This window comes from Ochotona curzoniae, unplaced genomic scaffold, assembly GCF_017591425.1.
Source record: "Ochotona curzoniae isolate NIBS_2020 unplaced genomic scaffold, NIBS_Ocur_1.0 contig_908, whole genome shotgun sequence".
Taxonomy (NCBI): Eukaryota; Metazoa; Chordata; class Mammalia; order Lagomorpha; family Ochotonidae; genus Ochotona; species Ochotona curzoniae.
In genome coordinates, this window is record NW_024466607.1 from 31,469,090 (window position 1) to 31,485,978 (window position 16,889).

Consider the following 16,889-nt stretch of genomic DNA (forward strand, 5'->3'; position numbering starts at 1 on the left):
TTTAAAATAAGGTGTTAGGGCCAACTCCAGTGTTACGAGGGCCAACAGTCAAACCATAACAGTTTGCTGTCAAAGTGTTTGAACTGATGTGGTACGGAAGTCACCAAGATTTGAAAAGTATATTGCAGTGACCAGTCCCATAACTGTGTGCGTTAAACAACAGAAGGTAATTTTGGCCTCCCTCCTAGGCTTGTCCTCGTTGATTTCTTCCTGGATTATCACAAGACCTTCCCTCTGTGTGTGTCTGGGCCCCAATATCCTCTTATTTTAAAAACACTGGTCCTGTGGGATTAGGACCCACCCTTATAAACCCGCACCTTAACCTGGTTACCTTTATAAAGATCCTTTCTCTAGATACAGTCACATCCCATAGTACTAAAGGTTAGAACTTCAACACAAGAATTTGAAGTGAAACAGTCACATTTCAGCCCACAGTAAGAAAATGCTTGAAGAATATATAAGAAAAAATTATTCACTGTGTGAATGAGAATTTGCTGAAAAAAAAAATTTTAAGTCATTTGTTTCTGCCATGGTAAGTTGAGTTAAATGATGTTTCTAAAATATCAGTTATTTAAATGAAACCTCACCTTTTGCCATCACTACCCAGGTATTTTTAGTACATGACACCATTCATGTCATAGTATCTTTTCACCTATTCTCGTCAGGTCCAAAAAATTTATTAGGTATCAGGTCCTAAAAATTTAGTAGCCATGTGGAGAAAAAAAAACAACAACATGTAAATGGAAAGAAAAATGGGATTTTATTTCAGTCTAATTTTTTAAAGTCATTTCTTAGTGGGGGCTGGGAGAACTTGGTACAGTAACTGAGACAATTTGGGGGATGCTCATGTTCCACAACAGGATACCTGGGTTCATGTCCTGGCACTGCGTCTGCTTCTAGCTGGTTACTAATGTGCACCCTGGGTAATGATGGTTCATGTGCATTGGGTCGCTGCCACTCAGGTGGGACACCTGCCTGGAGTTACATGCTCCTGCCTTCAGCCTGGCCCAGTGTTAGCTGTTATGTGCATTTGGAGTGAACTGGCAAATGGACGATCCATCTCTAACTCTGTCTGCCTTTCAGATAAGTTTTGTTAAAGGCTAAGCTTTTTCTTTAAATTCCATTGTTTTATAAGCATACTTCCTATTTTTAAAAATTATTTATTTGCATTGGAAAAGCAGATTTTAAAGAGAGAAAATTAGATGAGAGAAAGATCCTCCATCCTCTGGTTCATGTCCTGAATGGCTGCAGTGGTCTGAGCTGAGCCATTCTGAAGCCAGGAGCCAGGAGCCTCTTCCAGGTATTCAACATGGGTGTGGGGTCCCCTGCATGTTGTGCAGGGTCCCAAGGCTTTGACCCATCCTTCACTGCTTTCCCAGGCTACAAGTAGAGAGCTGAATGGAAAGTGTAGCAGCTTGAACTCAATATGGAATGCTGGCAATGTAGATGGAAGATTAGCCAGTTGAGCCATTGTGGTGGCCCCACTATAACTAATATTTCTATTTATTTTTGTTTTTTAAATTTGCATCTATCTGAGGGGCACAAAGACAGAGAAGGCTTGTATTTACTGTATCACTGCCCAAATGCACCCAGTAGTCAGGATTATAACTGGGAGTTCAAATGCAGTCCAGGTCTCCCACATGGGTGGTAGAAACCAAGTTACTTGACCTTGCCATTGCTTCCCAGGGCCTACATGAGTAGGAAGTTGACATCATAAACTATGGGACAAAAGCATCTTAACCACCAGGTTAATTTTCATTTTAAATAACTCTATTATTTATTAGGACATGTATGACTTTTAAGCACTGCACAGCTTTTAACACTGTAGATCAGATTGCATACTACCACTCATGTTTCCCAGTGTCTGTTGATATTCACAAGGTAGCATTTTTAAATCACATCAATGACCAGAGTCCCAGCTTTGCAATATTGTGTGATCTGAAAGTATGTGGCATAATCTCCTTTGCTGAAACTGAAAACCATTCTTAAATTTAGTAGTTCTCCTCATGCTCCTTAAACCTCAAACTCTCTCCCAGTGGCCTATGAGTTGATTGCTGCACATTGAGGTTAAACTGCACAGTTTGGAGGCTCTGGAGCAGTATTATTATTTACTTACTATTTTCCTTATGTCAATTCACAATTAAAATTTTTACTTTTGTTTTTCTTCATTTTTCTTCATTGAAGATATTCTATCTGTGTACTTTCAATACTCCTGGGAAGTTCAGAGTATATTTATTAAAATAAATTTTTAAAACTTTTTTTATTTTGAGCATTTATTGTTTTTCCTCCAAGTAGCTGAAGCTTTTTTTCATAGAATTCTTTTAAGGGCAGTTTTAGGTTCATAGGAAAATGGATTGGAACCTACAGAAATTTGCTATACACTTCTTATCCCTACACACGCACCTCAGGATGCAAGCAACATCTCTCACCAGAATGGTATGTGTTAATATCCACTGACATATAGATATCTTCCAGAAGTCTGTCATCTTTAAAAATGTGTTTAAAATTTTGCTAAATGTATAACACTTCCATACAGCATATAGTACATGATTGGGAACTAGAGTTGCCCTCCTGTGCAATGGAACACTAGAACAAACTACTTTTATCTGACTGTGCTTGGGTGCCTATTTTCCACACTCCATCCATTCAGCATTCACCTTTGGTATAGTACACCGTGTAAGTTTGGACAAATGTCTCGTACCCATATCCATCATGACAGGATAGTACAGAGTTATTTCTCTGCCCTTCCTATTTCAGTGTCTGACTTTGACTTTGATTGCAGGAACTTGAAATGCAGGCTCGAGCACATGGGATTTCCCTCATTCCGTCCACGGGTCTCTGCTCTCCAGATTTGGTGAATCGGATCATCAAGCAAGAACCTGTTCTGGAGAACTGCAACCAGGAACTCCTGCAGCAACATGCAGACCTCACTTGTACCACAACCCTTGATCTCACAGATGGCACCATCACCTTCAACAACAGCCTCGGGACTGGGACCGAGAGCAGCCAAGCCTACGGTGTCCCGACAAAGATGGGATCCAAACTGGAAGACATCCTGATGGACGACACGCTTTCTCCCGCAGGCGTGACAGATCCACTCCTCTCGTCAGTGTCTCCTGGAGCTTCCAAAACAAGCAGCCGTCGGAGCAGTATGAGCATGGAAGAAACGGAACATGCTTGCTAGCCAGTCCTGCCTGCCCTTGTGTCCTCACAGACTGCTTCGTATCTTGATCCGTAGATTTAATAATTTACCTGAAGGGGTTTTCTTGATAATTTTCCTTTAATATGAAATTTTTTTCATGCTTTATGGATAGCCCAGGATATGTTTTATTTTTAGAATTTTTGTGAAACGGACTTGTATATTCTATTTTACAACTACAAATGCCTCCAAAGTATTGTACAATAAGTGTGCTGTATCTGTGAACTGAATTTGCCACAGACTTTAGCTTTCTGAGCAAGCAAGAGGAGTTTGCATCAGATATGCCTGTCCATTTTTATTCAGGGGAAAACTTGATTTGAGATTTTTATGCCTGTGACTTCCTTGGAAATTAAATGTAAAATTTAACTGAGAGAATGGGAAGTAACCAGCAGAAGACAATGAGAAAGTAAGAAGAGAGAGCGAGTGAGAGAGAGAGAAAGAGACAGGAATCCATCTTCTCCTCCATTTAATAAATGTATTGATTCATTGGGACTGCCTTAAAGATACAGTATCCTTCTAGCATCGTTTAGTCTTTATACTGAAAACTATTTAAAGAACTACTATGTTATGTAAAAGACCAAAAAATAATAATGATAATAAAAGGAGAGCTACAGCAGCCATTTTCATGAGGGTTGTCCTGTCAGGAAACATGACTGATTCCCACACAAGGTGAAGGGCGCTAGACCCAGGCTCTGAAACAGCCAGGTCTTCCCAATGTGCTGTTACAGTTTTCTTCTTCACTGAATTGATGAATGTCATTCAATTTTTCACAAAGATGGACTTTATTTTGAAACAGGAATGAATGTCTCCAAGTACAATATTGAGGAGCACTGAAAATTTGTTTTGCCTTTTTTTTTCCCATTTTTGGTTTTGATAAGACAACTGAACTGGGCATATTTCTAATTGGCTTTGCTATTTTTATTTTTAAATTATGTTTTAGTGTTCATTTGATTTGTACAGATTCTTTATTATCATTCATTCTTTTCAATATGTTTGTATTAATTTGTAAGAATATGCATCTTAAAATGGCAAGTTTTCAATATTTTTACAACTCACTGGTGGTTTTCTGCATTCTTTATACACCCATGAAATAGAAAACTTTTATGCAAGGTCTTGTGTTTAACGAGAGCTTTGCAAATATTTTGTATATTACAATCTCATTCAGAACTGTTTTTCAACACACGTTTAAGGTATAAGTAGGTTAGAACCAAGCTTTCTAGCAGGAATTAACTTACATATTTATTTTTAGGATATAAAAATAGCAATATTCTTGGAGCCATGCCATGGCATTCTACACCCATGATGATCATTTAAATTGGGGTTTTATTTTAGCAAACTTGCTGAAATTTTTTAAAGCGATAAAATACTGTATTGGCAAATTACTGTTACTTGATAACAATGTTTTAACAAGCAGCAGTGTTGTAAAGGTAGTTTCAGTGAATTATCTACTTGTTTAGCCCTATGCAATAACAGTAGTGTTACACGTATCAAGCCTAGACATTTTATACAGATGTCACATAGTGTTAGGAACCAGGCTGTTGAATAGGATTGCTCAGAAGCAGCCTGCAATTGAATAGTGACTGACATAAAGCATATCCATTCAGAATGAAGTGCCTTAAATATAGCAGTAGTCTTTTGGGGACTAGCACTGACTGAACTGTAATGTAAGAGAAAGTTTCAAGGTGGTATTAGTAGTTGAGAAGAACATGTAGCATGGTGCCTATGTAGACAATATAAGAGCTTCCAAATTTCATTCAGATATTTTTAATATTAAATATATTTTAGTGACAGAGTGCCAACTTCTTTCATCAGGAAACCTTATTCAGGAGGCTTTAAAAAAAAAAAAGGTGTTTCAATGTCAAATGTGAATGGGTGATGGAGGAGTCAGAAATAAGGAATGAGTGTTAGATGTTGGAATGATGGCTTAAGTGAACAATAATCAGTTGCATCGATCCCATGCACATTGGGCAATGAAGATCATTGGAAACACTGATGATGCTATCAGTTTTATAGCTTTATTGAGGGGGTCGGGAAAGTTAGCTCCCATTCTTTCAACTCCCTTACTTGTATAGCTCTTTTCCTAGAATAGCAGTGCAAATCTGCATGAACAGCTTAATTGTACCATAGTATTCACTGATACAATCATAGCCTTGTCTATTTTTTTCATCATATTTATATAGGGGGAGGGGCTAGGTGCAAAAGCCGAAGATCCTAATACTGGGATGATGGACTTCCTTAGCTACTTTTGAGAGTTTCTAAAAATAGAACAAAATTGAGTGACCCATGGCTGAAGGCATATGGCCATGGGTAGCAACCACATAGAAAGCTTTGTGGAGAGGAAGTATGGCATCTTGTACCACTGCCCTGTCTTGCAGCTCCTATGCTTGTCATTGCCTGTTTTACCATCCCCTTCTTCATAAAAGACAATTTTGGGGAGTGACAGGTGAGCAAGTCTAGGAGAATTGCTATAACTTTGGGGGTGGTTTTATTTATTTATTTTTTTGCCAAATAGATTGTGGATTTGTTTTAGGGACTGGTTAAGTGAAGAGACAGTAGTTTGGCCTTCTTGTTTGTAACAAGACAATGATCTGCACCACCTCCCCCATGCCCCTGGGTGCAGAATTGTGAGTTGGGGTTGGGCCTCTATGCAGAGAGTCCAATATGCCAAATTGTTCACCTGCCTCTGCATAAGGCAATGGAAATACCAAACCTTCTGACTTTGCCAAAAATATACAACCAACCTAACATGGTCATACCTAAGATGACAGAGTCCCTTGCGGTTGTTTTTAAACAATAAAGCAATAACAACAACAAAATAGAAGTAAAAAGATATGAAGCACAAAGGAATGCACTTATGAATATTTTTGAAAAATGCACTGGGGAGAAGTTTATGTTGATAACAGTATAAAATAAACCCTATTTCTTGCTTAAAAAAAAAAGACAAATGACTGTCTCTTACGGACGCTTGGTACTGTAATGTTAATAATAGCTGCCTGCTGTTGTTTGCAGCAGTAATTTCTGTATGGTCCATAGCACTGTATTTTATGGATCAATATTCATGTATCCAATGAAACAATTGAACTGTTGTTCTTGATAGCCTCATTAAAGCATTTGGTTTTTCACACAGTGCTGGCCAGTTGTGTTAATTACAATTTTGAATATTGTTTGCCTTATAAAAAAAAAACAGTAGTGCACATTTTCTTCTGATTTAATGAATAACAAATTGCATGAAAAATTTTAAAATGCCACTGAGTACTTTTTTTGTCTTAAATGCCGCTCTAAGATGTTGCTTTTCAGCTTTAAACATTTTTGATTACTTTGTGACTTGCACTCAGATGAACATAATTATGCAGCTTTTCTCTCTCCCTCTGAATTTGGGGAGATCGTAAACTCCCAAATGCCAAGAATTCATTTTCCATATAGGAGTTTTATTTAGTGTTTCAGCAAGAGGTGGCTTTACAAAAAGAGAAATTGTCAGAGAAACCCTTGCATATTTACAGAAAAGATATTGGGTTTTTAAAATACAAATTTACAATAATGAAGGCTTAATATACCCAGGCTGCCAGCTCTTGACTTTTTTTTAATACAGTACTTAAGAATCATTTGATAAATGTTGGATTTGAATTGGAAGTGTCAGACAAAACATGTCTTTATTCCCTAGCCAGACCTTAAACTTCTGCCCTTTTAAAAAATATATTCTGGTTTAACCTCTGGAGAAAATGAGCAAGAAACTTCCTGTAATACTTCTGATCTGTCAGTTTTTTTCTTAAGTTTTTCTTGAAATTATAATATATAATAATTGAGGCCTTTCTTTTCCAGAGTTATTTGAATTATTTATATTTCCCATAGAAATATGACTTGTGAAGCCTTCAAAATGTATAAAAGTAGGAAGATTTTCTGTCTGAACAAGAGAAGTTTAGGGGACAGAATCAAAAGCAGGTAAGTTGAAAGTTGGATCTTGCTATCTAAGGAGGGCTCAACAGCACTTTAATCCATTTCTGCCCTATCACTTGCCTATTCACAATCATTTCATTGCCCATGAAGATCTTTGTTATCCAACTTCCACCCTTCTCTGTTTCTCAAACACACACACACTTATATATTAAGGAAATGTAACCTGAACATCCAACATTGACCTACAACTTAAATAACTTTATGGTATACATATATATAGATTGTATATCTTAATTTTTTTTTTTTACTTGACCAGTATTTTTAAAATCATGAATTGACAAGCATGGGTTCCTGGCTAACCATCTTTTAAAACTTTACCCTTTTCCAGCTATTTGGTTTTAAGCCAACTACTTAGCCTCCCTTTGTCCTGAATTCTATTCTGTTTATTGGACTTAATAATAGATACTTCCTACTACAAGCTGGTCTTGTGAAAACCATTCCAAGTTAATATATTAGATTGTAATAAATGCTCAGAAAATGGTAGTCATTTTTATATTAGGACTATAATAACCTTTATTATTGAAATAGAAAAAATGCTTTTTCATGGGTATGATGCCACTTGGGGTGCCCAAACCCTATATCAAAGTACCTTGGTTTGAACCATAGCTATGCTCCTGGCTCTAGCTTCCTACTAGGTACTTGGGTCCCTGACACTCATGTCGGGGACCTGGAATAAGTTCCTGCTGCTAGTTTCAGTTTGGTCCAAACCTGGCTCTCTGTATACATTTGAGAAGTGAACCAGTGGATGGGATATCTCTGCCTGTCTGTCTGCCTTTCAGATTAAATAAATAATACTTTAAATAGAAAATGCTTTTTGGAACATCCTAAACCATTCAATGAACCAGCAGTGGGCACAGGTGCCACATTGTGGAAACACTGTATTGTAATGAACAGCAGTCTAATATTTGACAGCAAAAGTAACAGGAGTCTTGGGCTAAGCTGGAGGAGAGGACCTGTGTTCAGAATATTTTAGCCTAATTTATCACATTTAAAAAGTATCTTCAGCACAAATGACCTAAATCTACGTTGTGTTACATTCATATACTCTGCATATGTGCTGCTGCCATGAGAATAATTATACTACATTATTTCCAGAAAATGTGCCTTGGTGAGGCTGAAATCATTATCATATTTCCTAGAGAATTAAATTTGGTAATCCTTTGTGATAAGCACTGATGTTATGCGGCTAAGCATGGTGTCTCAACTATATCCTGTCTGTTCACTTTCCTATCAATATTGAAATGTTTTTCAGGGTTTTATTTTCAGCTGTGCTTCATTTTGATCACTCTTTTGGAATACCATCTGAGGAATGACTAATCACCAACACCTAGACAATATAAATCATAAATGTACCTTTAGAATTATCCTGGGGCATGTGTGTGTGTATGTGTGTGTATGCCAAGATATAATGCATGGCCAAATAGTGTGAGCAAAAATCATTTAAGGGGAATGTTGCAAAGTTAGAATTTCATTTTATTTAGAGAGAAGTGGTGGTGATCTCTTAATTTGTTTAGCCATAACTGAGATTCAGAGTAGTGGTTTTGTGTCTTTGCCCATACTAACATGGAATCCACAATGTACATCTTGCATAAAGTATAAATGAAGATGCTTCCATTTTCTTAAGAGACATGTAAACCAACCCCCCTAAAAAAATTAAAGGATAAACTTGATTTATTCAAATGATAAAGTCCTGTATATACATATTACTTAGACATGGTCAGTCATATTTTTGTTCTTTTGAGCCTATTACCTATACCAGATATACTGGAAAGTAATGTGAGTATACACAAAATCAAATAAATCTTAGCAACATGTTGCAATGGAAAAGACAGTTTGCTTTGAAAAATTTGCATTTTAAATTTCTAATTATGGAATCAGTTGAAGATGTATCCAAATGGGTGCAATTGTCACTCAAAATTCCTTACATATTATTCAGGCAGCAAAATCTGTGTAGCTAGAAACCACTAAACTAGTGTTTCCCAAACGTCGCTTTATGGAACTAGTTCTACAAGCTGTTCAGAAAGCCTTGGAGAATGGGAGTTTGGAGGTGGGGCCGGAGGGCGAAATGCTATAGTTAATTTTGACAAAGTTAACTTGGGGATGTGCTGGGCTAAACAAATTTGAACAGGCATCTCTACTGTAAGACTTCTCACATTCTAAAATATGCTAATGTGTCTTGAGAGTTTTCAGACTGGGAACAGTATATTATGTTTCCCAATCTTTTTTGGCCGTGGGAGTATGTGGGTATGTGTGTGTGCCTGCATGCACACGCATACCCACTTGCATGCCCCTTTGGGTAAAACACTGGTTAATGGTTCCAAGGAACACAGTTGGGAAATTTTTACAGATACTATATTGCATTGATTAAAAAAAATTCTGTTTGTTTATGATTCTGCAGGTATAAATAATTGTCATTAAAATTCATTAGTCCTGAAAAGACAAATTAGCCTAGATTGTCATATCCAATGATTACATGGAATTACTGTTTAAAATATCTTATTCTTCACTTCAAGAAGTAATTATGTGTTTATTTTTAATTAGAAAAGAAATATTAGTAACACATTCAATTTACCTTTTCTATGAGTTGTAAAACAAAAAGGACACTATATTGCATGACTCCCACTTCTTTAAGACAATCTGAAGTTTGGGATATAAGGTGGTGATCTTGGCTACAGGCTAATTGGTTTATAAGTTTAGGTCCTGCCCATGGATTCTTGGTAGAAGCATTAAGAAGAATTATATGGTACTATATATGACATAGCGTTATCAATGATTTCTTTTAAGGGAGGCAGATCTAAGAAATGGATCTGGTTGCATATTAAAAGTTTGATTGTTAACTGTCAATAGGCCAGTCATCACAAAGGTTAGAAGAACCATACACCTGCAGTATATTAGAGTATTGACCAACATTATAGAATTTCAACACATTATGGAATTTGAATATTAGCATGTTTTTCCCTTGCTTGCAGATGGGATCGGAGCTTTCTTTCATTTGATATCTCTTTTGAAGTGTTTGGTTTTTTTTTTTCTCAGTCACTACTTTGGCTAAAAGTACATGATGAACAGAGGACTACTACTCCAGTAAAACAGGAATTTATGGATTCATTTTACCATAAGGTCTAAAAGACAAATGTGGTTTCATGCACACCTGGCTCAAACAAGACACTTAATCTTTTTATCTCTAATTGTCTTGTCTCTGCCATCATTTTTGCAGGCAGCTCTTCTTCATGCAACCCTCACTAGCAGTTGCAAAGTCAAGTGGAAAACAAGCATGTCTTTCCCCATTGGTAAAGTCTCTGTATTCCTTCTGATCAAGCCTGTTTGGGTCTTATCAACATGATCTGATGATGAAACACCCTTGTTGACATTCTTAGAGTTTCTTAGCAGCATCTAAAGCATGTGGATTAAGGAAAAAAGAGGCATGGTTTTCTGGACATGAACGGGTGGTGCTGCTTTCAAGAGGGGGAGAAAAAAGTAAGCAAAACAGCAGATACTCATACTTAAAGATTTCTGTTGACTTAATTACTCAGTGAGGAAGAGAGACACAGCTCTGCTGGTTCACCCCATGCATGCTGGCACACTGGAGGCCAAGGCAGGTTCAGATGGGGTCTCCCACGTGGGTAGTAAGCCCCAAGCGTTTGAGCCATTAGCAAGAAGTTGGAATCAAGAGCAGGCACTCTCTTTTTCCAGCTCAAACCCTGGCACTCTGGTATGGGATGTGAATATGCTAAGTGGCTCCCTCAGTGCTGCCCCAAATACATATACCCATTACTGTAGACTTCAAGGTTAAACAAACTTCAAGAAGGTTAGGCAAAGATACCTTGACCAGTATCTTGCCATTCCAGATGCATCACCAATTAGAGATTTTCTGCTACCATTAATCTCAGGGATAGAAAGGGATGGAGACAAAGTATTAAAGTCATATAGTTGTGTCTCCAAATTAATTTTTGTGACTCTGAATCCTCTTTAATTAATGTTATACCAGATGGAGTTCTAAGACCTGAGTTTTGCAATAAAATTTTCATAGTATTCACGAAGCACATATTCCTCGAAATGGCCATGGTTCCTTAACTTCTGATGTTACCAAAGTCCACTGAGTTATCAAGATGTTTTCTGTTGCATGCGGCAGAATCAAATTCCATTTGACTTAACCCCCCCAAAAAAAAGGGGGTGGGGAGAAATATCGATTTACACAACAGGAAGCTCCAGGAGTGGAACTCAGAAAAATGACCTCAGATACTCATAACTGTGTTTATTAGTTGCATTCTCTCCTTATTTGTGATGCTTCATTTTAAGATATCCCCACTCCCTTTGTAAAGTGGTAAAATGACTAATGACATACATAATGGCATACATCAACCGCTCTGGAAAATGTTTCTCTCCTCCCAGAGGCTCCTTAGCTGAAAATGACTGCTACATCTTATCCTGAGCCTGTTATCAATGCCAAGGGAAAGGAATATACTTGAGCAGTGCTATACTAAGGAAAGGGGTAGTCCTGGAAACTAGAAATTCCTCCTTCAAATTCTCCTTTTCAGCCTTGAGTGTAGCTTAGTGGGTAAAGTTGCTGCTTACAGCACCAGCATCCTATTTGGGCACTAATTAATTCACGTCCCAGATGCTCCATTTCTTATCCAGTTGCCTATTAATGAACCTAGGAAGAGCAGTAGCAGAAGGCGCAGGTACTGGGGCCCCTGCTAGACCAAGCCCCTGCTCTCAACTGCTAGACCAAATTCCCACTGAAGTAACTTTATAATTTTTGATGCTGGGTTTTCTCAGGTGTAGTACCCTGCCTCTTGAAACAGATTATAATGACTATAATTTTACCTGTGCTTGCTGACACAGGTTCATCTTTAATATTATTACACTGAGTTGTAATATAGCTGTGTCCTTGGGGACTTCTCATTAGCAGACCTCAGAAAACAGCACTCATACCTTCTTTGCTTTCCTTCCAAACTCTTCAAGTCCTGGGAAAAAAGATGAACCAGTCATTACCAAGTGACAAAGTTATGTCTCCAAGAGGGAAAACGCACTGTACTTAAATGTTCATGCGATCTCCTGCATGGGGGTGCAAGGTCCCAAGCCTGTGGCCCAAACTTTGCTGCTTTCCCAGGCCACAAGCACGGACTGGATGGGAAGTGGAGCAGCCAGGACACTCAAGTGGTGCCCTTATGGGATGCCTGCGCTGCAGGAAGAGGAGTAGCCAGCTGTGTCACTGTACTAGCCCCTGAATTCTCTTCTTTCTTCCTCCTCCTTTTGGTTGCAGAATTTTCTCAATTTTAAATCAACACGTAACCCAATTGTTGGTTTCTATATTTCCAAGCCTCCTTTTCAACAAGTGGGTCACTAAATTCCCCATGGTGGGGTATTACCATCACTGCATTTCTTAATCCTAGGTTAGGAAAGAGTGACAGTTACTCACCTTCTTGGACCCAGAAGTAGTTGCCCAATGTTGAATATGGCAGAACTGATCTACCTCTCTCCTCTGGACTGCTGTGTGAAAATGAAACAGACCTGGATTTTAGGTCTTTTGATATAATAGTTGAAGCTATGCTTACAAATAGATGATACTCATTATACATAAAAATTTTTTGGTCTCCTCTCCCTTCTTCTTTTCCTGTCTATAATTCTTTATCCTTTACTCCAATGTTATTAATTCATAAATTTTAGCATTTCCTACTGGACTTATGGCTTCGGTAATTATATTAATGAGATATTTTCTGCTTAAGCAAAAGCAAATTAAATTCCCCTTTGCAGCTTGGATAAGAGAATTTTAGAATTTAAAAGCTATCTAAAAATGTTGCATGTTTTCCTAAACAAAGCTTATGAGATATGTTTGATCTTTTATAACATTGGAAGCAAAACACATGGGAAGTGTATCTTACTTTGGTTAGTGAAACCTGTTGGCAGATTTTATCAGTTTATTGGAATTATTAGAAAAGATTAGATAACAGCATTTAATACTTACTCCTTTTGTTGTCAACTGAACTTCTTCTTTAATCATATCTGGTTTGAGATGAAGAACTGCTGAATGTCATACGTATACACACTGTACAAAATTGAAAATTATATGAGAGGCAACAAAACCTGCACAAGTGTTGTTCACGCTATGATTTAGTGTGGGAAGAGAACAGAGCTGGGCCTTTGGCACAGCAGTTAAGGTGCTAACTTTAGCAGTACAAGGAAAATGAGGGTATGGGGAGTTTCTTCTTGAGTTTTAACCTGAGTTGTCAATGAGAATATTGGGGATGAGGTAAATTAAAAAGCAGGAGATAAGACTTTCATTTTCTGTTATAGTCATCAGAATCGGGGATCAGTAGCATTTTAATTTGTTTCCTAAAGAACAACTCTTGGCTAATGCAAGGTGTCTCCATAAAACTTTGAAAATGAAATATCATTGTGATATCACAATGATACTCTGTTACCTTAATACTTTTTGTGTTTGTAAATGTTGTTTTTTGCCATAAGATAGTCTTAAAATTTCAACACTACTGTTGGTTTCATTTTTTTTAAATTTATTCTTCTTTTATTTTTTTGATACTGGAAAGGCGGATCTACAGAGAGAAGGAGATAGATTTTCCGCCTGCTGATTTACTCCCCAAGTGGCCACAACAGCCAGACCTGAGCCAGTCTTAAGCCAGAAGCTTCCTCCAGATCTCCCATACAGGTGCAGGGTCCCAAGGCTTTGGGCTGTCCTAGACTGCTTTCCTAGGCCACAGCAGGAAGCTGAATGGGAAATGGAGCAGCCAGGATACGAACTGGTGCCCATATGGGATCCTGGTGCATGCAAGGTGAGGACTTTAGCTACTATGCTATCATCTGGGCCCTCTATTGGTCTCATTTAATGCTAAGATATTTCCATGAAATTAAAATTGAGAGGCTAATTTAGATTAGATTTTTAATTGTGTTATACTCAACATGGGTGTGTCATAAGTCACCAATTAAAATTTAAATTAGCCAGCAACATTGATACTTTTTTTTTCCATTCTGGCAACATAATTGCATATCCATCCATGCAAAAGCACTTATATGTAAATGGACACACACATGTTAAAACAAGACAAAAAGCATGCATTGAAGTCAATTAAACAAATGGTAGCATTTCCATTCCACAGAATAATGCTTGTCCAGAACATTGTGGTAAAGTATTATGGTAAGCTAAGGAAACTCAGGGCAATTTTGTTAGCTTCCATAGCTTTAAATGTGCAGAGTTTAAAGAACTATCCATTTTATTTTATTTGTTAAGATTCATTTTTAAAAGATGACTATATTGTTTGAAATGCAGATTTTATAGAGAACAGAGTAGGCATAGGGAAAGAAACAAATTTTCTGCTAGTTCACTCCCCAAATGGCTACAAATGCTGGAGCTGAGCCGATCTGAAACCAGGAGCTTCTTCCTGGTCTCCCATTTGAGTTCATGGGCCCATGAACTTGAACAATCCTCTGTTGCTTTGCCAGGTCATAGCAGGGAATTGTATGAGAAATGGAGCAGCTGGGATATGAACCTGTCCCCATATGGGATGCTAACACTGCAGGTGGAATATTAGCTTTCTTTGCCACCATATTGGCCACCTTTATTTTAAATATACTTCATTGGTTTTGTTAAAATATAAAGGATATATCTTTATAAAGGATAAGATCTTAATGTTCTTTGTCCATATTTTGTCAAAAGATTGTTGGCTTGTGGAATCCTCCAGTTGATTAATGCAACCCCTTAAAAATATTTTGTAATTCAAGATAGAGCCCCAGGAAAGAAACCCTTGTGGAAACAACTTTAAGGTTAGTTGCTTGCTTATCTTTGTTGCTTAAGACATGAAACATGAACAGAATGCAGGGGTTTAAGTTTAAAAGGTCTTTCATTTACCATGTAATCACACGCAAACAGTTCTAGGTTTGGGGGGTCTCAGTTTCTTCAGCTAGAAGATAAATTTTTAAATGCCCATCTCAGGGAGTGGTGGTCTTTTGTTGGGAGAAAGCAAACTCATTTCCATGCTTGGCAACAAGTTGTAACTGTTATCCTTTCTCTTCAGTTGTGTTTTAATGAATATGTTTTCATTCAGATAGTGGTTGTCTTTGCTCTGGCAAAAATAACCCTATTATTTGCTAACATATCTTGGTTTATGACTGTGAAGCCCAAAGTATATTTGATGAGGATGTTCAAAAAGATAGATAACATCAAACTTCATTTTCCTATGATGAAAGGTAAGGCTTTCAAATATACTTGCCCAGGAGAAAGGGGACAAGGCTAGGATAGTCATCCCTTGAAACTTGTTAGGCATGAGGTCCTGAAGATGCCACATCTAAGCATGCTCAAGTTCCTTATGTAAAATGGCACCCTGTTTATATATATCTTACACACCTCTCTAGGTAACTGATGTTACCTAGTATGATTAACATGCTATGGAACCAATTGTTACACTAGATGGTTTAGGGGAAACTGATAAGGGAAAAAAGGCTGTACAGGTTCAGTTCAGTTGCAGTGTTTTTCTAAATAATTTTGATCCACATTTGGTTGAATCCACAGACACAGAAGCTGTGGGTATGAAGGGACACCTGAAGTTTATTTCTTTCATCAAGAATACTAGCAGAACATTCCCTAAGTTTGCAGATTTTCCAATCTGGACCACAGTGTGCTCCATAATGTAAACAAAGATATGGTTACTAGGGGGCAGACTGAATTTCAATTCAATATTCTCCACAACACTACCTTATAACCTTGGATAAGAAACCCAAGTTCTCTTTAACCCTTTGTCCTCATCTGTAAAATGGTGCTAAATAAAACTTCAGACAGTCAAGAGGTAATATAAAGTAATCCTTGTGTCTGATGCAGGACAATACTCAATAAATGTTAGCTCTTACCATGCCACTTGAACATTATTGTGTGTGCATTGACCTTTTACTCTAGTGAAGGGAAACTCCAATCTGCTAGTTTTTTAGCCTTTCCCTTATTTATGTTTCAGAGTGGTTCCACTAATTGATCACTGCCTAACAAAGTAGTCCCAACATCATGTAAGAAAACAACCAGCATTTTCTAATGTTCGAGAAGTCTATAGGTAGGTGAGCAGAAGGGGCGCAATGCTTGTGTTGTTCTGCAGCAGCCTGTCTGTATCCTTGGCCAGGAAGACTCCAATGCCTGGGGATAACTGAATGGCTGTGGGCTGGAATAATTTGGGAACTGCTTCACTTACAAATCTGGTACCTGGACTAGAATGTCTCAAATGTGTGGCTCAGCTGTGACTGTTGACCACAGTGCCTCTCTGTGGCCTTACCATGTGGCTTTGGCTTCTCTCAACATGATTCTGGTTTCTAAAAAGGAGCAACCCATGGCAAGTGGCCTAAAACTCCAGATGGAAGCTGAATGACTATTTGTGGCCTAGCCTCAGACATCACCAAAGTGCCCCACTGCATTCTGATCCAAGCAATCACAAGCCTTCTTTGATTCACAGGGAAGAAAAGTAGATTCCACTATGTGGGAAAAGAAGATGGGAAATTTTTTCACTTAAAAAATTATTCCTATATGTCTGTCTCCATTTCATCACACTTATTAATCAAAGTTCCCTTAGTCCTGATCTGCCACGAATGCTATGTAACTTGACAAACTCTAGCCCTAGGGGCTTGCCACTCTAGCATCCTTCTGTTAACTCCTGTTTCTCTGTTTTTGCTCTAGCTTTATTTGCCAACAAAATAACATTTCTGTAATACTAGCCAAACTTTCTCTTAGACTCATAACCTCCTTTTG

At 37.8% G+C, this 16,889-nt stretch overlaps 1 protein-coding gene across 10 annotated transcripts in view; it reads left to right on the forward strand.

Annotated features, from left to right (window-relative positions):
- MITF (melanocyte inducing transcription factor) overlaps positions 1–6,321 on the forward strand; it is a 221,100-nt gene extending 214,779 nt beyond the window's left edge. For all 10 annotated transcript variants that reach the window (XM_040994801.1, XM_040994803.1, XM_040994802.1 and 7 more), the window contains one exon: positions 2,783–6,321. In XM_040994801.1, the coding sequence (XP_040850735.1) occupies positions 2,783–3,184 (402 nt within the window). In that variant the 3' untranslated portion in view covers positions 3,185–6,321. The remainder of the gene's footprint in view (positions 1–2,782) is intronic.
- Positions 6,322–16,889: the final 10,568 nt, after the last annotated feature.